The following is a 27,144-nucleotide window of genomic DNA, read 5'->3' on the forward strand; positions in this document are numbered from 1 at the left end:
GGGTCCTGCACCCCAGCATGGACCAGCAGAAATGCATCCTCCAACACACCCTCTGACCTTTGCAGCCCCCCTTGCAAAGCCCCTGGAAGAGGCTTGGGGTTTCTGCTTGGCCACAGAAGGACAGACCAACTCCACATCCAACATGCTGCCTCCACCAGCCCCAGCGTCTCCTGTGCCTGCATCACGTCCCACAGGGACGCCGGGAGCGTGCCTCTGCCCGGAGGAGCGTGCGCAGGCTTGCAGCTCACTCGGCTGCCAAACTCCCTCAAGAAGATTGACGCCCCAAAAGTGACCACCGTTTCCCACTCGTGGGAGAGCTGGACCCACACAGGGAGGTCTGGTCACGGTCTCGTGGGAATGAGACGGAAAGCAGAGACTCAGAGGGAGTGGGGCACCTCCTCCAACAAAAGCAGCGATGCCGCAGGAGGAAAGGACCAGGCGCAGCAGGCAGCGCCCATGCCACCACCATGTCTCCACCCGCAGCTGAGATGCAGCCATCCCCAGCGCTCGGCTGGGATATCTTCACAAAAACCTTGTTTGGAGAAGGAAACGAGGCCAGAAGGGGCAGGAAGAGGCAAGACGAGTCGACTCCACGCCCTCACCCAGAGCTGTGACGGCTTCCCACAGTCAAGACGTCAGCTCTGATTTGACATCTTTCTTCACACACCTCCCAGAAACCATCCCCCAAACAGCAGGGCTTTCTTGCCCGGTCATGCGGGAGCAGTCGCTTGGGATTAGTAACGTGGAGGACTGGTGCTATTTCCCATATCACCCCTCCTTCTCCCAACTCTGCCCTTCCTCCTCCCAGCGCTGCTCCAGCAAGCTCGCCGCGCAGGAGCTGAGGACCATCACCAGGTGATGGAGAGGGGCCACGTAGGATCACACAATGGGAGAACCAAGGTGTGTGCCATCTAGCAGGGCTCGATCAGCCACGAAACCCGGTAGGTGAGCACACACCCAGCTTCAGCACAACATGAAAGGCCGTTCCCTAGCAGATGAGCCCACACCGTTAGGCATAACATTGATTAAATCACAAATCAAACCGACCAGAAGAGCGCTTACACCATGATCTTGAGGATCCTAATTCAGGGACTGTTCCACGACATCTGGACCAGGCTTTACACCACAGTCATGCCTGGCATTCCCAAGGGAGGTACTACATGTCCTCAGCTGCACTTGGGCTTGGCCATGTCTCTGGGAGAGCCCTTGGCAGCACCGAGAGGCAATTCAGCCCTGGAATGTCCTGCTGAAGAGGAACCAACTCATGGACGACCATGCCAAGACCTCTACCAGTGGCTCCTTTGATGCCTTTCCACCACAAATGCAATCCAACCACAGCTTGATACCAGCGAGACCACGAAGCAGCCCTACAAGAGGACAACTAAGCCATTCACGCAGTGTAAGCTTCAGCTACAAGGCAGAAAAGCCCCAACCAAGGGCCCTCAGCCATCTCCTCCCAACGCAACATGAAGTGGGAGCCCAAAATATTTTGAGCCTCCCTAGCACCGTGTCAGCCAAGCATCCTTGGTGCCTTCTGGAGCTCCTAGTGTCCCTTGGAGGGATCCATCACTTGTCATCTCGGCACCAGCCAGAAAGTCATGCCCCGCCGTGACTGCCTGCTTCTCCAGCAACCCTTCCCCAGAGCCCAGCTGCGAAGACTCAGCCCTGGACAAGATATTTCATAACTGCTTCTCCTGGCTTTCTCAATGCTTAATCATTTTTGCAGTCGTCTGCAAATGAGTCTAAGCCTTTGCTATGAGGAAGCAGAGGTATCTCCACCTCCCTTCCTGCTAATTCTGCTAGGGTGGGAAAAAATAAAAGCGCATGTGACTGAGTCGTTAATAAGACATCCCAAATACAAAAACAAGCTAATTAAAACCAGGCATGACCTATTCATAAAATAAGTCCTTTCAACTGTAAAAGGAGAGGAGAAACCTTTGAAGTCAGGCCTCATAATCCAGTGAGTTCCCTGCCTCCACCGGTGACCTCACTTGGAAACTCATTCTTACCCAACATCGTTAATGCCTTCCCAATGAAAGCTGGCTTTAGAGACAGCTTGGATTTAACGATTGATGAAGCCAAAGCCTCAGTAGAACAAGTTACCCAGGGTACAGAGGAGTCTCCAGGTGCTCTTCACCAAGGCTAGGAAGCCTGTGCAACCCCTCACGTGTTCCTAGCCAGGGGGGATGCCATCTCTCAGCAGGACTTTGGGCTGCCCTGCTGCACCCTGCCATGAAATGTGGAAGGCTGGGGTCCACCAAAGAGTAAATTCCAGGAGAAGAGGGACTGTCATCCTCCCTGCCCCAAAAGAAGAGCCAAGGGAGCAGCACTGATGCCGTGTCTCAGCTCAGGAGAAGGTGGAGCGGAGATCCATCCATAAACACAATGCCTGCAGGGAGAGGAGGCAGGAAAAGCCCAGCTAGTCCCGGGCTTTGAGGCAGCCCTCACTGAGGACCAAAGGAAACCCCCGCCGGGAGACAGCACTGCCTAATTGCTCCGAGTTTCGCACTCTCCTCCTACGCTCCCCGCTGCGGTCACCACCAGAGACGGGTCGTTGGGCCAGTTGGCAACGCTCTGCGTGTCCACGGACATTCATCCATTCATCCCAACCCACTGCTGGAAACAACCATTGTTTGTGAGATTTACCATGAATGGAGCCAGATGCCAAGATAATCCCCTTCTTAGGCTGATTCCTCTTCTGTTGCATCCTGAGTGACTCAGAGATCAGGGAAAACTCAGCAGACCAAAGAAACTATAGCACTGGTTGAGCAAAGGCACAGGAAGAGGCATTTGGGAGTGTCCACCAGGCTCCAAACACAAGGTTGTGCCAAGATGGGCCAGGAGAACTCCAGAGGTTCCCATCGGTGCAGGCGCTGCGCAGAGGTCACGTACAGGTTCATCTGGTGTTAGGCAAGGGGTGACACCAGAACGGTCTTCCAAGCTAAGAATGAACTTGTAGGACATCCATCCCTTCTGGGCAAAGCCATGGAGAGACTGGAAGCCAAAGGGACCAAGCACATCCCCATGCCATGGTAGGGCACCATTTTGTAAGAGAAGAGGGGATGGCTGTGATAGTCTGGAAAGAGACTCAAAGACAACCAGCCCTCAAACTACCGGTAATTTCTTTCTTCAAATTCAGACCAGCAAGAACAAACTACCCCACCAGAAATCCTATCCCAACTTCCAACCTTTCCTTTTAAACGCCAGCAGGGATTCACACAGATCCCAGGCACCAACACCACAGACACAGATGCTCCAGCATCTCTCTCGAGCCCCTCCTGGGTCTTCGTCAGGAGCAGGGGAGAGATGTCTCCCGAGCAGCACACAGGAGGGGAGTAAGTGACAACAGTTTACTGGACATTAGGACAATCGAGGAATAATCGAAGCGTCACTGCCCAAACTTGCAAACTGAACTGGCGCTCCAGGAGCCACCAGGCTGATTTCAGGAGAAATGCCATAGGATTTTCAACGCCATAAATGATAAGGGTATAAAGAATATCAGTTTTATGGGAAGAATGCCCTCCAGCACGACAGGACATGGTTTTGTGGGGGCAAATACAGGTGGCAGCTGCACCGACGGAGTCACCAGCATCACTTCTGCCACGCTGAAAGCCCTGCGTCAGCAGGATCACGGGAAGGGCTGCCATCTCCCCTGCAACCTGCCTTTTACACCCAAAGCATAGTGCCTTGCCCAAGGTCAAAGAGCAGCTCACAGGAAGGAGATGGGGGTCTCCTGGAGCCGGGGACATCACATCACGCAGCGCTGGGGTCCGTCCGAGGCGGACGCAGCCTCTCCCTTTGCATTAAGCGCTGACGGACGTGCACAGCGAGCGGTGTTTGCAGGCTGCTCTGTCCTCCGCATCCCTCGCAGGGAGACCCAGAGGATCCCCCCCCAGCTCAGCCCAGGGCCTGGGGCTGCGAAGCCGCCAGGGAGGAGGCAGAAACGCCGCGCAGGGAGCGATGGCTGCATCCAGCCAAGCAGGGAGCGATGGCTGCATCCAGCCAAGCTGGTGTTTGCGAAGCATGGAGCTGGCTGAGCGCAGAGGCGGGCGCTGAGCGCCTCGCCGTGGGGAAACACACCCCGGCACCGGCCCTCCTGCCCTGCAGACAGCCACTTCTTGCAGCCAGCCACCTGCAAAAGCACATTTCTTGCAGCCAGCCACCTGCAAAAGCACATTTCTTGCAGCCAGCCACCTGCAAAAGCACATTTCTTTTAGCCGGCGAAATGCAGAAGCCTCGGCAGACCCCAGGTCAGATCCGCCTGCTCCATCAGAGGCAGTGGCGCGGGATTGCTCCCTCCGGCAGGTTTTCTCCTCCAGATGGTTGCTGAGCTGTTTGCTCTTGATCTCTGTCTCGCTCTCTCCAGCCCCCCAGGGCTGTCTGTGCCCTGCTCTCTCCTGCTTGCCCTAGGTCTGGTGTTACAGGCTCTTTAGCTGTTTTACCTCAGATAAACTCTTCCCACGGATTCCAAGCAGGCAGCAGGAGCAGAGGCTGCACACAGGGAACTGTGAATGAGGCGAAAATGGGGGGAAAACATCCCTGTGGAAAAGTCCCTGAAAATCAGGCACTTTCTGTACAGGCTTCAGCATCTTATAGCTGCAGCAAGGCTTCCTTTCCTCAGAAAACCTGTGTGCCCTAAAGCAACGAATGCATTCCCAATTCGGTCCCCAGCTCTGCCGAGTCCCTCGGGGATGCCAGAAAGCATCGCTGCCAGAGCATGGAGAAAAACCCAGACGATGCAACCCAGCCTCCGAGCATGTTCCATCCACGACCTGTGCTACAAGGCGAGCACATCGTGAGTTTGGGAATCCTGACACACAGCCACACATCCATTGGGGCCACCCGGCCATGAGCATCGCTGCTGGATCTACCTACGAACGCACGGGGTGCTGCAGACAGCATCTGCCCACGAATTCCCACCTCTTGTCCTGCTCTCTCCTGGAGCATCCTGCAGCAGCTGCTCTCCCCCGACTTGGCGACACGAGGTTTGAGCCCAAAAATAACCTTGCGCTTGTTGGAAATCAGTCGTGGATTTGTCACAGAGTTGAGCGGGAGCTACTCACAGAGATTTTGGTGAAGATGGAGAGCAGGAGCGACAGGCCGGAGAGGTACATTCGGATCCTCTCGCCTCCAAACCTTCGCTGGAGATACTCGGGCATCGTGACAATCTGCCAGGGGGAAAGAGAGCGATCGCTGCCCTGTCCAGGCCCCTTCCTCCAGGGATGGTCCCAGGGAAGGCAAGGGGACGGCTGTATTCCCAGAGCAGGGCTTAGGAGTCTCAAAGGACAGTGGTGACAGCCCTCGGGGAGCAGGGGACCTGGCTGGGGCCACGCTCCCCGCAGCAGGCTCAGGGCAGCTGTACGTACCCCAGATGAGACGTAGACCGGCACGAATACCCAGGCTAGCGCCAGAAGAGCGTAAGTCGCCTGTTGGGAAGGAGGAACACGGCACAGCCAGAAAAAACACTGATCCTGCTGCAACTCGACATTGACTGCAGTGCTAGACCCTGTCCGCCCCTCCTGACCCGGCCCTGGCTCACCCTCAAGTGCACATTCACATCCCCAAATGGCTTCAGACAGCAGGAATGGGTGCACAAGGTCGTGGTGGAGATCCCCCCGGCACCCCCGCCAGCAGGAGCCCGCTCCCCTCAGCCCTTCAGCTCCTGAGCAGACGTTTCCCACTGACTCCTTGAGCACCAAGCAAGCCAAATGCCATATTTTTGCTGCAGAACCCAAGGACTTTGGATACGATGCGCGGGGAAGCAGGGAATGGGTGACCTATTCAGCCATCTCCCTGTCAGGGTCATGGAGGGGCTGGACTAGGAAGTTCTGCTCTGAAATGTCCTTTTCCCTGAGCATGTGGACCTGAGTTGACTCCAAACTCACTGTACGTGCACTAGACGTGAGCTGGAGAAGCTGAGTTAGCAGGGCTGCGTTAATTACCCCCTGCACGACTCCTCCCAAGCCTTTCGAGACGTTGCGTGAAGCTGCCGTGAAACGGGCCATCTGCTGCGACGCGGCTCGCGAAACTCATTTTCTTAATAACACGACACGTTTCTTACGTTCCACTCGAAGCCGGTGACAGCGATTCCCCCGGCAGCACCAGTCCCGGCCAGCCCGATGAAGAGCCCCGAGCCTTCGCTGCTGGCGAAGAGAGAGGCGCCGATCTGCGGAGGAGCAGAGGAGGTGCTGCGGGTGCTCGCAGGCGGGGTGCCCGGCCACCGGCTCCCGCGGCTTGGCACGGCAGTCACGCCAGCTGGACCAGCTTTGGTGTTTCCCCAGCAGCACAGCCCCGGGGGGATAACTCAGTAAGAGGAGGCGGTAAAAATAACGTCTGACCGGGAGCAGCAGAGCGCAGACCTCCCCGCCACTTCTAAAAGCAAAGCGCGGCCAAAGATACACCACGTGTGATGAGGGACGTGTAGGTATTTTGTAAGAAAAACCCTTAACAGGTTCCAATCCAGGCAGGCGTGAGCCCCAGCAACCAGCGCTCCCGTGTATTCAGCTCATCCGGGCATCCCCGGTGGGTTTTGGATGGACTTTCTCATCTTTAGGAGGATGAGGAGGAGCCACACGTTGCTGCATTTGCCACGGTGGCCACGTACCCTGCCCGGAGGTGGCCTTGTGCAAGCAGCCAGTTGCCAGACACGGGAAGGACCTACAACCACTTTGTCAAGATGATACCGAAATAAGAGGAGGGGATAAAAGAAACTTGGGACACCCATGTCTTGTTGGAGCTGCCAGGAGCACACGGGGCCGGTGGAGGTAGATGTTTGACTCCAACAACCCCTCCCCAAGTTCAGAGCAGCCTCCGAGGAGACCCAACAAGCCGGGTGGGCTCCAGCATCCTTCATGCAACGAGAAGGGAAACGCAGCTCCAAGGGACACAAATTCTGGCCGAAGGAGGCGTACAGGGTGGGAGAAAGCGTGGGCAAGGCGGTGGAGAAAGCAGGGGCGCAGAAGAGGGAATTCGGTGGGAGGGACAGTGGTGGTGGATGTCCCTGCTGCCCAGGGTGTCACAGGAGGGACGGAGGTCTCTACTTACTGGCCACCATGCCATGTCTCTGCCAGCAAGGAAATAGCCACTGACGGTGTTCCTGTTCACCCTGCATGAAGACTGGGAGGAGAAAAGATCAGCGCAGAGCAATCTTTCCCTACAAACCCAGACAAGACACCAAGAAACCAAGAACCAAGTCTCCCAGACACGAAGCCAAGAGACAGGAGACTCTGGATAATTAATGGGAGCTCTGCAACTTGAGCTTAATTACACGAAACGGTGGCTGCACCCCAAGTACCTGGAGCCATGAATAGCAAAGGAGGCACCCCGAGAGAGGGAAGCACGGAGGATGCGCCCATCCTACCGCCATCCTGAGCAGACGGGTTGGCTAATAGGGCCCAGCTTTGGCTACCATTTTTCTGCAAGGCAGAATAAATGGCTTTGGAGAGCCTTTGTCTGAAACTGTGGGTAGCCGAGGGCTTTTTCTGTCAAGCACGGCATTTGTCTCAACACCCTTTAATAGACAAGCGGCAGATCTGCTTACGCCCAGCAGACCGGAGGCCAAGGGAGAGGTTTGTGCCGTGGTTAATTCCACCTCGTTTTCAGGCTATAGGAGTCTTTCTATAGGGGGTGAAAAGGGCGGAGGGTTTGTACAACAGAACAGAGGAAATGCAGCGCAACACACAAAATACATAACAAGTGCAAACTACAACAAGAAAATAATAGAGGCTTTCAAAATATCCCGCGCAGAAAAGGCAGCCCTGAAAAAACCAAACTACTCAAAAAAGAAAGCAAGGGAACAAGAGAAAATACTCTTACCCATATCCCCACCGCAACGTTTAAGGAAAAATAAACCACTACGACAACAAGGTCAGCAACGCTGAACTGCTGCGAGGGTAAGGTAAAGGATCCAGCAGTGGAATTGCTCTCCGTCATTCCTCTGCCGCCTTCTTCATCCTCAGGCACACAGTCGCTGAATCAGTAACTCGTTAGCAGCTTGAGGGCATCGATCATTAAACAAGCCGGCAGCAGGAGCTTCCCTTCCAAAGGCGCTTGGGTGGGCAGCCCGGCTGCCCGCTGCCTCCCTCCCCTCTCAGTTTCCCCACCGCCCTTCCTGCTGGCGCCCGAGGGACGCACGCTGCAGGCGGGCACCTCTCGATTTCGGTGTCTCACAAACGAGCAGCTACTTCATCCTCATTTCTTTGGGGTTTTTTTGCTGCTGCTGGGTTGATCTTGCAGAAGCTGCAGGCTCCAGTCTGAGCTGCCCCTGCAATCAATGCGTTTACTGCGGGGCGGACTCTCAGGACACGGGCTCCCAGCAGCCTCTTGCAGAGGTGCCTTAAATCTAAGGCAAGAAACTGCCAAGGCTTTCGTCTTCTATGAACTGTAAACCAAACCCCAATATTTTTCTTGCAGATGCTAAGTCTGGAAAGAACTTGTGTGATTACTAGTTAATTACTGTAGAAATTGCCGAATAAAGCAAGGTTTTTAAAGTGTTCTTTACATTTGAAGGATCCCAAAGAAATACCTCTAAGAATAGCTGGCATTTCTGGTGATCTGATATTTTGGCTTCTGGGAAAAGCAGGTAGAGATTCGGTAGCTCTGCAGTTATATGCCGTAACGAAAGAGGTACGAAAAACGTCTGAGTGAAGTCGCGCGTGCTTTGCTCCCTTTCAACCACTCCACTGCTACGAGAAGCCAAAGGACCAGCAATCAGTCTTACGACCACAACTTGTTCCCAAATTCTTGAGTCCTAATCAATACAATAATTGCACTGCACGGAACTAGGCGAAGTTGGGGGTTTTCTACACGCTAAAGCAATGATGGAACACGGGAGTTAGGTGACCGTCCGAGGCGGAGCCTCAGCACGCCAGCGAGGGCTGACCAGCAGAAACGCTCACAGAAGAGATGAAGCTCCAAAGGCCAACACGACACAAGCAGCAGGAAACCACCTTTGAATTTAATGGTTTGGGTATTTAGTACTCATACTGTTTGCTGCACTGGATGCTTGGCTGGCTCATTTTCAAGTGGCAGCACACTTTCCAACCATGTATCACAAGGTCTCACTAATAAAATAAATACGCTGCAACTAATACACCCATCACCGAGACAGGTCAGTGTATTTCTCCTCTCTTTGAAATAGCCGCCGACGCACCCAGGAGCAGGTCTGCACACTCGTGAGAGGATGTGAAGTTCTCCCTCACCGCTCAGCTGGAATTTAACCTGCACTAACACATTCAAAGTACGTGTAAGTGTTAATACGTCAGCTTGGTGTATCTATTAACATCGCTGAAGTGTTTTAATAACTGACTGTCATTAAAGTACAACCGGGTACAGCCGTTTGGTCATTTCATAGAGACAGAACGTACCTCTCCGGACAGGACTGCAAAAATCAAACAGAATAATCTTACGAAAAATAAGCTCACAGAATGAAGAACAGCATTATCTGAACAGAAATGCGCAGTTGCTTAAGTAAAACCACCATCTCACTCGCTGAATGTACCAACAAGACCAAGTACTGCAGACCTTTCAGCAATATCTGGGTCTTCTAGTTGCAGGCCTCCATTGTGCCCAGTGCTGTACCAAGACAGACAAGGGAAGGGAAAAAAACTGGTTTTATCCTTAAAAGCAAATGAACTTTCCAAAGCCCTTGGAAGTTTGTCTCAAGCAGAGAGAAATGGCGTCAACAAAGGTTAATTTTCACTTCTGGTTTTGAACGTGCCAGAAGTTTTATACTCATTTGTAGGACATTCTGATGGAGAGAGATTAGACCAAACAACCCCTAAAAGCTCATTAATTCCACCACCATTTTCTCCGCAACAGATCAGGAACTTCAAGTCTCTGAGACTGGAAGCTCAGCGTGGCAGCTAGCCTTGGCAGCTAGCCGGCCATTCCCCCCACGCATACGTAAGGATGGTTGGGAAAACAAACCTGAACAAGTTAAGCTCTGCACTATGGCCGTATTTTTTTAGCACATCCGTGCATTCAGGCCAGGCTAGAAACCTCTGAAAAAACAGTTTACCTGTGATGAGCTGATTCGGATTTTAGCAGCTGAACCTCCACCCCCCACAATATTCCCAAGTCCCTGTTGTTCCTTGACATCCAGCCACAGATTTAGCTCCCTCCCACATTCCCTGAAGCAAAGCAGCACACTGCAAGAAGTGTGCCGTAACTGCCAAATTACAACTAATCTAAAATCCTTTGATAGCACCTGCAACCGGATGGTGAAAGGTTGCATTCTGCGTTTGGCAAGACTGCTCGGCAGAAGCCAGGCTGAAAAACGCCAGTGAGTACCAGTGTTAGGGAAAAGCGGCCTCTCCTCCTCGTCCGCAGGTGCTTCACTACAACAAGAAGCAAAACACGTTACTCTCCTTACTGCCAAGAAGCCTGAATCCTGTTCATATTCCAAAGTAACACACTAGCACAAAAGAATCAATTCACCTCTTGATTTTTTCGGTAACGCAATACCTGCAAATCATTTTTAAGGGGACACACTTGAGAAGACAAGTGACTGGTACATAAACATTTTTAGAAAGCTCACACAAAACAAGTCTTTATTCTTTGTCGCAGAAAATAAATACAGGTGCATATTTCATATGCTTTTCTATAAAAGCACTCCTACAAAATCACTTAACTGCATACAACAGTACAACCTTTTTGGCTTTTAAAATGCAAATATTATACAGTCACTTCATTTTATTATCTTTTAAAGCACTTGTAGCAAGCAGCTTTGGAAAAGGAATGCTTAGTTCAGAAGCCAAATTCTTGCCTCAAGTGTTTTGTGGGTTTTTTTCCACCATGTATATAGTGCAACTAACCTAAAAGCAACTAGAACAGTTTTTTGTAAAATGTTTATTCCCCACCCACCCTCCCCAAAAAAAACCCTGCAAAGGAAAAAAAAAGCTCTTAAAAACTGTTCTACCTTGATACTTAAACCAAGAGAAAACAAAAAGTGGCTCAATAGAAATATTAAGGTAAGCATGATGCTTCACAGCTCATTATCTGTTCGCTTCCAGTTTGGCCCGGGGTGTTTCTTTAGAATAAGAAGCATTAATCATCCAGTCCTATATTTCTGAAAAGGTACGACATGGACTCCCCGTTATGGATCCTGCGAATGGCTTCTGAGAGGATCATGCTGATATCCACAGTCTTGATTTTAGGGCACTGGAGTTTTTGTATTTCATGTGGAATTGTGTTTGTAACAACCACCTACAGAAAGAAAAAACGATCAGAAAGCCGTAGCTCCGTTACGTGTTCCACCTCCCATATCAGAACTGCGAAAGGGAATGTCCGCCCACCAGATCCTATGAAGCCACCCTTGCTGATGAAAGAACGAGATTTCACATTACTGTCAGGGTCAAAATCTTAGGAAGAGCCATGCATTGCTAAAGGATTGCACGTATCCATGGATACTAATGGCACTGTCCTTCCTTCCTTTCATTCTGCCACACAGGTCCAAAGAAAGGTACGAAAATATCCCCCACACTGAAGGGAAAAGTCTGCTAATAGTGGCAGTCCGTCATCTCACTACTTCCTAGTTCCCCGTTGCTCTAGTTTAAGGACGCGTAGATGCTAATATTCTAGCATACAATTCCATGGTAAGAAAGCCTGAACCCAGGAACCTCCCAGCTAAATTCTTAATGCCAGTATATTTTAATAATCAAGTCAGGAGAAAATTGCTTGCTTAAAAAACCCAAAATCATTTGATCAGAAATTCGGAATCCCCGCTTACTTCATCGATTGCAGATTCCTCTATCAGCCTGGGAGCATCTGAAGATAACAGGCCATGTGTGGCCATTACAAAGATCTTGTAAGCCCCCTTTCTTGAGGGTCTCGGCCGCAGCAAGAAAGCTGTCAACGTCATCTATAATGTCATCCTGTCAAAATAAGATCGAGTCAGTGGAGATTCACCCTGTCCTCAGACAGATCAACACAGCACACCCAGATTGACGTTACATCTTTTTTCAAGTATAACAGTTTACAGCCAATGCAAAATGGACATTTTTATCGATGCTGTTCATCAGACACCTGAGCTAGATGGTAAGTGCAAAAGAGCAGAAAATCAGAGTGTCCAGAAGTACTGCAACATCAAGGGGCAGAGGGATGGCTCCATGAGGGGAAGAGGGAAAAGCCAAGACAACTGACATTCCTTCAAAAACCAAACTAACAGAAAATTGCCCTTTTCCATGACAAGCCCAGAGATTACACTCTGCTTTAGAGAAACCATAAGACTGCATCATCTCTACTTCACTGGCATTTCTAAACTCACAGAATAGAAACATGGTGATTTTCCCCTAATCTGATGTATAAGCACCACCTGAAACTCCTCACCTTCAGGCAAGCACTTGAACAGAAATTTATCTGGCCTATTCACAGAAACAAGGTCCAAATGCTGCTTTTCAGCATGGATCACTTCATAGTTCACATGGTCAGCTTCAGTAAGCCTGCAGAATACTGCCTCATGGTATAAATAGTGCAGTATCGAAAGCCCACCATCAACCAAAGTTGAGTTACTGATACAGCAGACTATCTACTTGATCTCTGCAACTTTAACATGTTTAATATGATTTATCAGAAGTGATGGCGTCTTACTTACCACAATGATAGCTATTCTTCCTCCTACATCTCCAACAACTGTGATGGTGGTTTTTCCTTGGGAATCAGCACTGATTAATGGCAAATTTTTTTAGAGGGGTAGAAAGAAGAAAGAGAAAGTTTATACAATTTACTTCAAGTCTGGAAATGTCTGCTTTGCATGGGTCACCACTGTTACAGAGAGAAGTGAAGCAACAACTATTTCAACCATCACAGCATTACTGGGAAAAAACAGCCCGATTTTAACACATAAATGATTTTTTTTAAGCTTAGCCAAAGTATTAACTACATTCATTTACACCCAAATTCTTAACAATTCAATTAATTCTTATTTTAGTACAGAGAACAGAGTGGCTTGCAGACACAACCAGTTCAATCACCCTACTGAGATCCAAGCTAGGCTTATGCAATGAAGCTTTGCTCGCACAGCTATAAATCACATCCACGTTCAGCAAGGTTACTCTGTCAAGGCCCACGACATTATACAGCTGCACACCAAACCAGTGCCAGCTCAGCTTGTTAGCTCTGTGTCCCAGAAAAATTCCAACAGGAAAAGTAAATGGCAAAAAAGTGGGGCCTCTCTGCCAGGGGCTCTTCTGACTACCTGCAATGACACAGCCCCTCCCACGCAGGGCACAGACCTCACGTACAGCCTAGCACTAAAACCACAGACAAAGAGCATCAAAAAGGAATCCTTTTTCCCCCTACTAAGAAAAAAGTAATTTTCTTTCCCCCTAAAGAACCACTCCTTTTTGATGGTCCTTCACTGCCAGCCCCATCTCCCAAAACCATAAAAAACGATATGTGAACATTTTCACACACAAACTTACTTACTGGGTATCTCCAAACTGGGATGAATAGCAGCTACATTTTTGGCTGTAGGTGGCGAGTGTCGACCATCCACCATGTCAGACTCAGCATCTTGAGCTTCCCCATGAATCACAGCAATTCCCAACCGTAAGCGCTCAGCAAATGACTGTGCCCTGTAGGGAAAGGGTTAAAAAAAAGAGAAATAAATTTAATTTAAAATAATTCACATACATACAATCCTAATCTATTTCCATTTTATTTCTAACGTTTCAGAGGAAAAATGAAATGATCCTAAAATTTTAGGAAAACACATAAAAGAAACCACTTGCCCCTTAGTATCTTGTTTTCACCAGGCTTGTGAGAGTCAGAGTAACCTTGAAAGTACCCATACTGGCCTGGAAGCAACAGGAGAAATGCTGCAAGTCACATAATTCTGATTAGTCCCTTCTGTTTTGCCCAACAGTCAAAAAAACATTTCCTAGCCTTCAGCATTCTTGAGATCCCGTGCTTTAGCAGGTCTCATCTAACGGTAACCAAGAATAGCCTAGATGTCTGGATTGTCTACATTTAATAGGAAAAAAAATATTCACATGAAAACAGAAAACAAGTGTTCACCTATTTATTTTTAGCAAGATGTGCACTAAATAAAGACAACATCCCTGTCCTTCTGACACATAACCTTAGATATCCTACAGAAAAGAGAATCCAGACGATCACTTTTGCCTGACAAACCACACTTCAAAGTTAAACAGCCTGGATTTTTACAAGCTTACAGAAAGTCCCTTCACCATGCAGTACTTCTTTGACTAAAATCAGAAATTTATGTAAAGAAATGTAAGGTTAGCTGGGGGAGTGGGGAAAGCAGAGTGTCAGGTAAATAGGAATTTCACAGACTGTGCTTGTATCCCAGATGCTGGAAGCAGCGAGTAAAAATTAGCAGATTCATCCTACCTTACCTTGCACATCCAAGAGTTCGATATCTAGCCTACACCAGTGACCTAGTCTCCTTCTGGTCAAAGTGAGCCTGGCACGTCCAGAGTGAGTCACTTTGTTCTAACATTAGCATCTAAGACCCGTGGCCTGAATCACCTCCTTTATGCTTAAGCCTTGTTTCACTATCCAAACAACTCAAAGTCCAGAGAATAATTTGCCCATCGTGATGCTCAGTTAATTAAAAATGAAGAATCTTCTGCCCTGTGGTTATCATACAATGAGGATATTCTTTCAAGTGGTTAACTACAGATAAATTATGATTCCAAACATATTTATCTTAAGAGTTATGACTTAGAAGGCATAATCCTATCAACAAAATCATAATAATTACTTTCAAATGCAATATTAAACGGAATAAAGTTCAAAGTAACAGCAAAATGAGTTATTCATTTTCCAGTGAGCTCAGAAACCACAGAAACATTCTGAACGTCATCAAGGAAAGGTTCTCTTTCACAAGTAGGCATTCATCTGAAAAGTGTTTTCCTTGATTAGGCTGAAACATTCAATCACCCTTTTCCAAATACAATGTACCTCCTCAAATACTGCTCTTAAATGCTCACATGTACACGTGAAGAAGCTAAACAATACAGCTCTGGGATCCTCTCCTACACAAATCGGTTACATGTGCAACTTATCTGTCTGATCAGTTAAAGCTATGTGTAGACTATTTGCTGGCATGCACAAGTACTTGACGAGCATGAAAATGCTTCAACAAATGCCTGCCTACACCCAAGAGGCAATACTGACACCAAGTAAAAGAAACAGTCAAAGACAAGCAAATGTAAAATAACTGGCCAAAACAAAAGAAATCACACGAAAAGTACTGCTGGAAAACAAAGATGACAAAAGTTGTTCCCCTCACTATACTTCTACAAATTAAAGTATCTCTGATTTGCTATATAAAATAACAAAAACCTTTCTTACAAAGAGTATCATGATTCCTTGGCGTGAAAGTCTAGAAAACTTTTCAACAAACTATTGGTTTGTCACCACAGCAAATACGGTATCTCTTAAACCATCGTCCAACTCTTACACCACCTGCTGAGAGCAGTGTAATTCCAAAGAGTTTAGGAATAGTCAACCAAAAATCCTCATGGATTAAGAACAGTCGTTCAGCCAACAAGGACTTCACAATCAAAATCATCTCAAACATCAAATCCTGTTTCACTATGCTAGATGGTAAGCTGTCTGTATTTAGGATCTGATCAACCATGTTCTAAGTTATGACCACGTTAAGCAATTACTTTGGATTAATGGCGTTACACTTCCAGCCATTTTTCTTCATTTACAGCAGGAAATTTATAATGTAGATGCACACAAATATAATATGATTAAATATCTTCTTTATCCTAAGCACTGTATTGATTTACCTCATCCTTTTGTTTGTTTGTTTTTTACTCTCCTTATATTTATTATGATTATAGCGATGATGTAAAAACTACACATCTGACAAAGTAGGACTGGGAGGGATTTGAAGGCTGCATCTTCTAATCATTGAGTATCTGTCCTTCACTTGATCCTAAGAACAAAATCACGATAGAGATTTCCTGCTCTAACACAAGAGAGCAGATCTTACCCACCTCTTTGCAGACGCAGGTGATTTGGCCACAATTACAGCATTCCTGTAGTCTGGTATCTGTAGTAAATAACAGATAGCAATGTCTACTTCATATCTTTAGACAAATTTAAACTCAGTAAGAATCAGAGAACTTTATTGTGCCAGAAGAATTTTAAGCATCGAACATTTTACCTAACATAAGAAAGCAACCTCAAGAATCCATGGTACATGATCAGAGTTCACAGCTCAGTAAAAACAGGTATTTAGAAAATTCAGATATTAACTTAAAACTGTACCTTTCATAAACACCATGTTATATTACAGATTACACAAAAGCAGCTGCTTTAGAAGAACATCAGGGCTACACAGACAAGTGTTGAAAGAAACAGGAAACCATCAAAATTAAAGTTTCCTGTTCAACTTAAATTGTCTTGTGCATGCACATGGCAGTCTTTAATCAATTGAAAACATAGCATTTCATCTATTTCCTATTGTTTTTCAGAGTACACCAAAAAAAGTAACACCTCTCCATCACATCATACTGACTCTTTACATGGACCGTCAAAAGGGATAAAAATTCCACATTCACCGCACTGATCCTGGAGTCACAGTCTAACATGGCTGCAAACCGTCATCTACGCAGATCAGCACTAGAGGATGCTGCTGCAAATGGCGACAGCAGCAAAGTGGTAAGGCCAAGGAGTCTGGGTTTCATTTCAAAGTCTGATGGGTACTTCAGTCAGTCTTCACAAGCACAATCTACTCCAAAGTTTGCTGCCCCTGCCCTGCCCCATTCTCATACTGGCTTTTCACTCCAGACTCCTCCTCTCCATTTAGCCAGCATTTTAGTCCCCATCTCTCAAAAGCTTCTTATCCTAGTCTCCATTTTCCCTGCAAACAGCTACTCCACATCAGACTCGTCTTTCCTTGTCCATAACTTCTCGAGCATTCCACCATTCGCACTTCCAGTCCTCCTTTCCAACAGCAATCTATGCTCCCTCTAATATCTCATCTTACCCCCTTCCTTGCAAACTCAGCATTTTCCTTCACCGTGCTGCCCTGGGACAATCTGTCTGCCACGGAGAGCACCATACAGAGAACCTGTCTGTCCTTCTATCAATTGCCACAACAATAGTCCACAGCCACTCTCAGCTGCAATAGCAAAGTCCTGCAGAGCAGATCCAGTCCTCAGAATCCCCGTGTTAAGGGACGGAAGACTCTTTACTAAATACCTGCAAATTGATCTGTTACAGTTGTAATTTCACAAATTTGGGGGGATGATACCCTGACATGCAGTTCATCGCCTTACTGTCAGATGTCAAATACCAGTTCCAGAGCATAGAAATACTTGGGTTTTTTCCAAATACAAGCAAGGTAAGTTCTTCCACAATCTTATCCTCAAACATACAAACCACACTGGCACTCTACCTGAAATAGGCATGGGAAAGAAAAAATTAAGTTCTGAATTTGGGCATGGGCCTAACCAACTGAAAACAAGAGCTTTTCTGAGGACGTTGTGAGGCAACATTAATAATCCGCAATGCTACTAACTCCACCTATAATACTGGGAATTCAGCATGTTCTGTCCTTTACAAATACTTAGTTATACAACAGGCTACAAAGATTAACATGATGGAAGGTATGGACAAGGCAGGGCCTGTCACTTGACATAATAAAGGCTTTGATCTTGTTCAGACATCATTGCCTCATTTTTCCCCTGCCAAATTATCAAATTTGTTCTCAGCTCTTTAAAAATGAAGTCAGAAAGCCAGAAATGTCATCCAAAAGATAGTAAGACATTAACAACTCCTTGTAACAAAGAGCTACGTCACTCTAAGATTAACATGTACGCATAGGAAAGAGAGAAGACACTAAGTATTGAACATTTGCTAAGCATACAAAGGAAAATCACCAAATTATTTTTATACAACATTGATTTCACTGATTGGACTGTCTTCATCCCAGAACACCAAGTAATTCTCTTCACACCTATGCATAAATTCCCAACAGGGAACAACTACAAGCCCTCATCCTCTTAACTTTCCGTTAAATGCTTTTTAAGTGACCTCCATTCTTATCAAGCTGGACTCTGTTTCATGCTATTCAATATATCCCATCACAACTCCCATTTGAAACATTTTTCATGCTTTGGCATTCACAATGCAGGATATGCAGCAAGCTGCTGCCACCGTGAACTTGAGATGAATACTAAATTCCTCCTGAGCAGCACTGGATGAAACTTTTAAGAAAGTATACTATATATGACCTGGCTGGTGAAGGTACCTGCCAACATAGATCCCAGGTGATCAGATACATTCAGTCAACTTTAGTTTTAGCAAGTCATCTCATGGACAAGCAGAGGAATGAAGAAATGAAAAACTGAAAGTATCTTTTAAGACCTCCCTACACATACTTCAGCAGATCTCTACAAATCTTCATTTGTTAGACTGCACAGCAGTGCCAGACAAAGCTGCAACAGTTCTTTGTAAACCATTAAGAGCTCATTTATCAAAACGTGCTTCAGACTAAACCAGGAACATGATCTTGTTATCAACCATAATCCATACGTTCAAGCAACATATAAAGACACAACTTGTCTTGTGTCTGCATGTTTGGTTTTCCACTTTTTCTCCTTTTTTAACTTATGAAGTGCTTACAAGTGCAATACTTCTCTCCTGGTATACAAGATGAATGACTGTGGCAAAGCCACAGCCTGGAGTTTTGTTCTATCATCCTCTTTGACTCTAGTACCAAATGAAATGATCACAATATGATCAAATGGTAACTGATTCCCCAAACAGATTTTAACACTGTCATAACAAAATCACGTTAGTTTGTTCTGAGGTTTTTTGTTTTTGTTTTTTTTTTTTAAATTGAAGCATTCATCTCTCTATAAAAAGAAACAGCTTGGATTCAAAAGTAAGAGTGAGCTAAACCTTTTCTCTCACCAGGAAGAAAGCATTTGCTTTATTCCAAATTATCATTAGTCAGAGGCATAATATGCATCTTATACCTACAATTATCATTTGCACAATTTGTATATATGAATCTACCCGTAGCACTTCTCAAAGCACTTATAAAAATAAGATGGAGAAATGGACGCACAGAACATCAGAAGTTAAGCTCCTCAAGTCAAGACATGCTGAACAAACAGCAGGCAAAGATTTCCACACAAGAAGTCATCTGTTCTTACTTTCAGAGTATGATCAATAGGCTCTCTCATAGTTTACATCTTAACTTTCGAAGTGTTTTCATAATGCAATATAAATTACACCTACACAAGCAGTCCATCCTACATATGTCAAGGAAACTGGAAATAGGAAAGGAAGAGGATATCAAAAGCAAGAAAATCTTCATTCTTTTTTAATACTAGTTAGGGGAATATATCTAAGACGACAGAACAGCATCGCTGCATGGATAAGAAAACGCCAGCTCTTCATGAAAGCAAAACTTAAGCCTGTGGGGAAGGAAAGAACCAACTGCCCCAACACCACTCCCTGCCCCAACACGACCTTTCCCCCTTTAAAATTCTGTTTGAAGAGTTAGTCTTTTCAGAAGAATTTGTTTCAGAAGCCTTGAGACATGACAAAAAATAATTCAAAAAAGCAACTGTAATAGCAGGCGTTCCTCACCTCTTCTTGGATGTACTGTAGTAAAAATGGAGATGCTCTCAAGTTATCAACTGGAATATTGAAGAAGCCCTGTATTTCCTTCTGATGTAAATCCATGGTAATAAGATGAGTTAGTCCTTTTAAAAAAAAAAAAAAATAAAAAGACATACAGAGAAGCACATCAAGAACAACAGACACACTCTTTATTTCTCTAGTAAGTTTCACTGAAGTCTGTCCAGAACAAAATCTCTAAGCTGCATTAGAACAAGAATACTATACTTGGTGAAACTACACAGCATATTAACTATGTCCCTCTTTAAGTACACCGGCATTATCACGTTCTGAGATTTCTACAGTGTCCTTTTAAAAAGAATCTCGGAATACTCTACATAATTGACTCAGTAGTGCCACACTGAGGCAGGTAAGATCTTTCTCCATTTGACACGTGACAAAATGGAAGCACTAATAAGATAAATTGTCCTGTGCCACATAGCAAGACCCCGGCACAGCTAACATTAGAGTCCTGAACTCCTGAAAAATGGGCCCAAATTCTAATCATCGAAACAGTTCCCTCAAAATAAGAAACCAGATCACACTGTGTTCATTGTAACAGCCCAGAAAGGAGCAGAAAATATGTTGAAGGCTGTGAAAAGGAATAATCTCATTCTCCCACATCATCTCAAATGTAAAGGACAGATACAAAGCACATTCATCCAATAGGTAAAAAACAGGCTAGAAACTACAAAGTACAGCTCTTGGAGAGTGTTAGAAAGGCAAAGAACAGTATTATGAGAGAGAGACACCATGACCCAAAGCAGCAGAGTCCAGCAGACTCATTTTGCCAGCTCAGTAGGACACAATGTAAAATGGCTGTTACAAGCTTGGGTTTTTTATGAACTCATCATTTGGAAACATTTCTAACTACATTCTCCTTTCTATGTGGGTTTTAAATTTATGAAAAAGTTGGCAGTTATTTTTAAACAGAGTCCCAATTTGTGCACAGACCTCTCTCAACCTGAAAGCTGACAGCAGGAGCCCCCATTGCCCTGATTATTTCATACAACCTGCATTCTTACCAGCTTTGCACATCATTGAAGCCAGTAATTTAGAGACAATGGAGCCCCTTTTCCTCATCTTGCACTGTTTGCTGTATGGGAAGTAAGGAATCACTCCAATAATGCTTTTGGCACAGGAGGTTTTACAAGCGTACACCATGATCAGGAGTTCCATGATCGTAGTATTCACATCCCTGGAACGAGAAGCATCTAGTTCTGTATCTCGAGCATAAAAATCCTGTATTCAACACAATATTTATAACCACTCCAGGGATTTCACTCCAGGGAAGCAGAAAGTACGGTGACTAAGCAATCTTCACTAAGAATCCAGCCGTGCACCTCAGGACAGCAAGTGCCCTGGACCCAGCAGTTTAATTCTTCACTAGAATTACACTTCATTATTTTTTTCACTTGGCTATTTTGGGCAATTCAGCAGTTTTTGTGGTACCATTTTCAGGCTTTTAGTAATACAGCATGTTGCTGTAACAAAGTAGTCCATAATTCATCTCCAGCATCTCTTTATTGTGCACAAACCAAAATATATATATTGTTCGATACAGATAAACTTTTTTTTTTTTTTAAGTTTCAGACTTTACAACATATTCCTCTATTGTTCAAGCCAACAGCAGGCTAAATATTTAATAATTACCACCTACTGATGGTAAATGAAAAGATTGAGAGGGTATCTTTTTAGATGAGAACTGATCACCAACTAAGAGACCTACTCTTTCTGTTGCCATTTAAAAAAAAAAAAAGTCTTAGCATTTGTAAAGTTCTTTTCACATCAAAAAAAAAAATTGTTGTTTTCTGAATCATGGGACACACTGCCTAGGAAATGCTCCTCCTACATTTAGAACTTTGTAACGGTGCTGGAGACAGGGTAGCTGAAAATGGAAGAATTTAAAGAGAATGACATAAGTAAAAGAATGCACTTAGCGAAAGAATGCAGAGACCCAGGGGAAATTTTCATTGACATATTCACTGAAAATGAAAATAACAGAGGTTAGCTTATACGGAAGTCTTCTTTGTGCACATTTAAAAAACAAAACCCCCCCCCAAAAAACCACAGAGAAGCCTCTATCTAGTTAATCTAAGCTGATTATACTGTATCATATACATAAAATGCGAAGAAAAATTAAAACAGAAGCATCGCTATGGACAGTCCACCTCAAAATGCTAGCACAGTGTCTTTAAACAGTTACTCACTTTGAAACTGTTTGGATGATAAATACATCCTTTCCTCTCACAGACTCCTGAATCTGCACTCTTGTTTCTGCCAAGAAGAGAAATATGTAATATTTGCAATAGCAAAACTCAACAGAGTCTAAGAAAAGGGTAGCCAATATATGCACATCATAGTTAGGTTAAGTTTCCAGTTTTGGCAATTAAATGCTCACCTCTGTTTGGCTCTTGATAAACCTGAACCTTCCCCATCTCAACTCCTAAGCGCCTGCAGGAGCAGAAAAAAAGTAGAAGTCAATATGGGAAAATGAAGGGCAAAACAAGTGCAAAGCCCATACAATGCAACTGTTACTGAAAGGGCTATATTTCACAGGAGAAAACCAAGAAAAGACAATCCCAAACCAAGAAAAGAAAATCCCAACCCATAATACCAGTAATTATAGTGGAAATCTCTTAACAAAGCATCTACAATTTCCAGAAGCTGCACTGCAGGCTAAGCTAAACTCATTTTGAAGTCAAGCTCAGAAGAACAAGCAGCAGGAAAAAAAAAATGCTTGATTACTAAATCATGTAACAACTTTTAATTTTTAATATGTATTTCTATATACATTCTATGTATGTTGCCATATATATGTATATACACATGGCAACATACACATGGACAATGCTTAAAAGACCACTCTAAAATCATTCTTCTCTATAGAAAAAATGTCAATGTAGAGTGAACAGGAAATACTAGCGAGCTCTATTCGATGAATAACATCAGACTAATGTCTGCTACATTTATTCCACTTCAGTATTAGCACAGACACCCACCACTAAAAAAAGGAGACAACCGAGTATGCTACGCACTTATGCCCAAGTCCTTGCCATGGGTAACTTGAGTTCCTTTGCACTCTCCTTTCTCCTCCTATCGATACCTAACTTTGGGTAGATAAGCCTCAGGAAAAAAACCATCATGTGCAATACTCCTGGTAATGTTACGCATCCTAATATCGTTATAGTAGCATGGCACAAATTTACTTAAGTCATAAAAGTTCTGCTGAAGCTATTCATGTATTTAAAGCTAAACAAATGTTTCCATCTAAAATATACAGTGAGCAGGACGGATGCAGCTTTGCCGTCCAAGAAAACTCGCTACAAGGAGAATAAGAAAATGATAAAAAATTCTGCCATGATTATTTAACACTATCCAAACTAATTTTCACACATGTTCTCTATAACATACGGCAGCTAATCACAACCTGCCACTGGACAATTTAACCACAAGTTACTTTCTTTGTTATTGATCTGTTGAAATACACTGTGCAATACAGTACACTAGATGTTCTTGCAAACAGCAGCAGTTTTCCCATGTAGCTTCCCTTAAACAGAGAAATCAGTCTTTAGTAAAATAAGTCCCATGATAACAACACCAAGATCCTGAGCTGCCCTGCAGGAGATTTTACTTACTCGGCAATCCTCTTCGACAGTTCCATGCATGACGAATTGGAATTAGCTGAAAACAGCACCAGTCCACCCTTGGTTATATTCATGATGGCCCCAATTTCAGTTGATGGCACACAAAACATCAAACCTAAGTTGTTTTTCCACTTCTAAAAGACTGCAAGAGATCAAAGGTCTGTTAAAGCCACAACATTAAACACAAAAAAGAAACAAATTTTCTCTGTTTACCAAGTGAAGAGTTTCCCATAAGCCTGTATTTTCCAGCATCCTTAGTATCTGTTATCACCACTTTAATAGTACCACGAATATATCCTTACAGAACGTTGTGACCCACAAGCCATACTGTTTACTGACCTATCTCAGCATACCTAACGAGATGGCACAAAGGGGACTTCAGCCTGCCTCGCCTTCCTTCTCCTGCCCCCAGGCTTTACACACCCTCCAGCAGAATGCTTCCCTGGAGGTCTCCAAAGATCCCCCTAGACAACCTCCTAACTTCAACAGGTTTCTTCTTAGGTTTTTTTATTTTTTTTAAATGTTTTCCTCAGGCTACCATCTAGTAACACAGATTCTCTTTTCCGTCAGCTTGTCCAGTTCATTTTCCAGAACTGAGCAACAGTTATTGACTTTTTCAAGATCACAAAGCCAGTCAGAGGTAGAACTGAGCTAAACAGAGCTCTGGGGTCCTGGCTCTGCTATATTGGCTAGAAGAGTCTACTTCCATAGTTGTGTATCTTTCCATCACTTTGCAATAAATTATAAACTTACAAATAAGGATGAAATGTAAGGAAGAGTTCAATAAAGCTGGTAGCTGTAAATAATGACCTCTTGCACAATACATCCACTTGGTGAAGCAGTTGTTGTCATTCTTTGATACTAATATTTCTCCTGTGAAAACAGGAGAAAAATATCAACAGGAAATCTACACAATTTTTTTTTTCCCCAAGTAAAAGCACACACCACTAATCCTGCCACAGATTTGATGGGATTCCATCTTGACACTTTTTATTCTTCTTTGTAACATCACATTTTCATGAATTCTTCCACTATAACATTTTGTTCAAATAAAAGAAAGAAAAAAAAAAAAAAAATCACATTGACCAGCAGCCACTGATAGACCGAAGTAGCATTCAACTCAAAAAGTCCCAGGCTACTGTGTTTCACTTCTGCTGTATAAATAATCCAATCCTTCATCATCCATTTCAGCATTATGCATGGGACTGAAAATATCAAATACGAGTGGCGTAATTCAAAACAAAGTAAACAGAAGTTAGGATAAATAACTTCTTTCCTGGCAAACATCACCCTGCTGAGAAACATAATTATCTAAAAGTCGCACGTAATCTGTTCCAAAAAAATGATGGTCTATCAACTATTAAGTACTCCAAAACAGCATCTAAAAGAAAACCAACATTTTTCATACTTACACGAACAGCTGGCTAGCTCTATAAAGAAACTCATTCGGCCCACCTTTGCAACTAGACATACTCTTGCCCAGTTTGACCTTGTCACAGAAACTGTACCTGAAGAGCCAAAGTCAAGTCAGGAACTTCCTAACAACAAATCTCTTCATGAAGCATCTGTGCGATGCTCTATTGCTGTGAATGAAAACCTGCCTGTCATCAAAACTTCCAAACTGTGCTGAAAGAGAGCACAAATAGCAACAATTTCAGCAACAGAATTTGAACACCTAGATGTTTTGACTCTACTAGAACCTGGTGTGCCCCCCTACACCACCAAAGCAAGACCCTACCCCTTTCAGCCTTTGCTTTCAGACAAGAAGATAAAAAAAAATAATCCTAGAAGGCAGTATGGTTACAGACATCCAGTCTAAAGCTCAACTATATCCCTATACCCCTCCCAAACTTAGTACCCAACAATTTAAGGAGAATTAAAAACCTATTTCTTAGCTAGTATTTCTTCCTTTGTTCTGCTGCACACTTACTCTCTCTAACTCCCAGCTGTTAACTAATGGCCATCATCTGTCAAATATTCATAACCGTGTTAAAGATACATCTTAAATCCAACAAAGTGAGCATGTACTAGAAATGCTTTTAGTTTTCAGACCACCACCTGAAAGCATGCTGCTTGTGTGATTAGATGGGAACAACGCAGACACAACTTCCAATGTTACTAAAAATATTCACATGGTGTTTTGAAGACAGTTTTTTCCAATTGTGTTACCTTCTTTGCTCCATGGATTAGGGAAATGAGGAGAGTTAAGAGATCTGCTGAAAGACAAGAGTTGTCGGTTCCTGATGATTGTTCAGGGTGCATTTTGCACCACAATAAGATACTGGCATATTCACAAGCAACACTGAACACAGCTCTTCACATAACCATAGGTCGAGGACTTTCTTGCTGATGTACTTCAGCAGCAACACGCAGGCTACAGAGTGTGTCAGGGTGGGGGGGGGTGGGGGGGAAAGGAAGTTGCATTTGTAGAGTAATATTGATGTATCAACCTGGGAACAGGTGTTGGGATGACAGCAAGCTCACAAAACTTTATTAGATGTGTAAAGACATGACTCCATAAGGGTACATGGGACCATAACCCTCTGGCTTGAGGTGGACAAATCTTCCAAGCCTGCATCAGATTTGGGAGAATATATGCACCAGAGCAGGCTGCAGCCCACAAACTCCTACCCTTTCTTTTGGGCTGCACACAATTACACAGACACATCATGATGAACACAACAATCACTGGACTGGGCACACATGACGCCCTACTCCCACTGGCTTTACACCTCCATGAACTGAGCATGTCCACACAGAAAGCAACAGAGGCAGGAATAACTGTATGGGATAACCATGGTACTAAAGAATTGATCCCCACGGGCTGGAAGGAAACTGAACCCTCTCACCCATCTCCCCACGGGGAATTTCCCCAGCCCAGAAGGGCGCTCCACACTAACCTATCCCCCTGGGCTAAACGGCAGAGGGTCAACCCTTCCACCCCACACCTCCCTACAAGTCCTTCAGCTGCTCCGGGTGGGTTAGACATGCCCTGGGAGGGGAAGCCCGCCCAGGCACCCCAGTGTACCTGAGGATCCCTTCCCTCCTCCCAGGGGAGAGGCCTGGCCACGCCGCAGCCCCCAGCGTGGGAGCGAGCACGCCGCTCCCCTTCACCTGTAGGGCTGGCGGACGGCGAGGAGCCCCAAGAAAGGGGCCGCCCAGGAGAGGGCCCCCCTCCCACAGGGGCCCTGAGGGGAGGGCGACCAAGCCCATTCCTCAGACGGCGGAACCCTGTGTGGGGAAGGGGAGAGAGCGCGGGGAAGGGGGATGTCCTGCCCTCACACAGCCGGCTGAAGTGGGCTGAGCGGGCGGGCGTGCCCCTTTCTGAAGGCCTTACCTGCCGGCTCCGGCCCCCCGGCCCCGGGAGAAGGCAGCCCGGCCGGAGGGGAGGGGGAGAGGCAGAGGCAGCGGCGGAGCTCAGCCCCTCCGGTTGTCCGCTTGCAAGATGGCGGCGCCGCGCGAGGGAGGAGGGAGGGAAGGAGGGCGCGCGAGGGGCGGGCGCGAGGCGACGCCTTCCCCCCCAACCCCCAACCCCCCCCCCCTTCCCGCCACGGCCTCGCGGCGCGGCTGAGGGGAGCCGCTGCCGGCGCCATCTTCCCCGCTCGCCCCCGCGATGCTGGGGGGGGGGGGGAGAACCCCAGTACCAACGGCAGATTTTAGCTTCCCCCCCAAAAAAAAGAAAGAGCACGATGGGTGGGTAACGTCCCCCACCAGGGTTGTTAGAGCTCCCATGCAAAGTCCGTACGGCATAAACCAGCAGATGTCCGCAAGGTGCCAGGTTTCGGAGCTCCCACACCTGCATCCCTGTCAGAGGGATGGCCGACCGCCATGCTGCTCTGGGCACCACCAGCACAGATGTGGGTCCTCGCCATCCCCGCCGGGC

At 45.8% G+C, this 27,144-nt stretch overlaps 2 protein-coding genes across 5 annotated transcripts in view; both read right to left on the minus strand.

The window, feature by feature from the left end:
- Nucleotides 1–7,074, minus strand: part of SLC5A10 (solute carrier family 5 member 10) — a 40,603-nt gene extending 33,529 nt beyond the window's left edge. For all 4 annotated transcript variants that reach the window (XM_050906357.1, XM_050906356.1, XM_050906355.1 and 1 more), the window contains exons 1-4: nt 7,045–7,074; nt 6,062–6,166; nt 5,367–5,426; nt 5,064–5,168 (exon numbers count right to left, since the gene is read on the minus strand). In XM_050906357.1, the coding sequence (XP_050762314.1) occupies nt 5,064–5,168; nt 5,367–5,426; nt 6,062–6,166; nt 7,045–7,059 (285 nt within the window). In that variant the 5' untranslated portion in view covers nt 7,060–7,074. The remainder of the gene's footprint in view (nt 1–5,063; nt 5,169–5,366; nt 5,427–6,061; nt 6,167–7,044) is intronic.
- A 3,796-nt stretch (nt 7,075–10,870) lies between these two features.
- PRPSAP2 (phosphoribosyl pyrophosphate synthetase associated protein 2) lies at nt 10,871–26,657 on the minus strand. The gene is given in 14 exon segments (XM_050906358.1): nt 10,871–11,205; nt 11,729–11,819; nt 11,821–11,873; nt 12,593–12,636; nt 12,639–12,662; nt 13,426–13,574; nt 15,975–16,030; nt 19,585–19,700; nt 20,640–20,812; nt 21,825–21,891; nt 22,016–22,068; nt 23,253–23,403; nt 24,015–24,134; nt 26,599–26,657. Coding segments are annotated over 12 exon segments (1,104 nt in total). The 5' UTR covers nt 23,372–23,403; nt 24,015–24,134; nt 26,599–26,657; the 3' UTR covers nt 10,871–11,046.
- Between the last annotated feature and the right edge of the window lie 487 nt (nt 26,658–27,144).

Source organism: Gymnogyps californianus, chromosome 15 (assembly GCF_018139145.2).
Source record: "Gymnogyps californianus isolate 813 chromosome 15, ASM1813914v2, whole genome shotgun sequence".
Classification (NCBI taxonomy): Eukaryota; Metazoa; Chordata; class Aves; order Accipitriformes; family Cathartidae; genus Gymnogyps; species Gymnogyps californianus.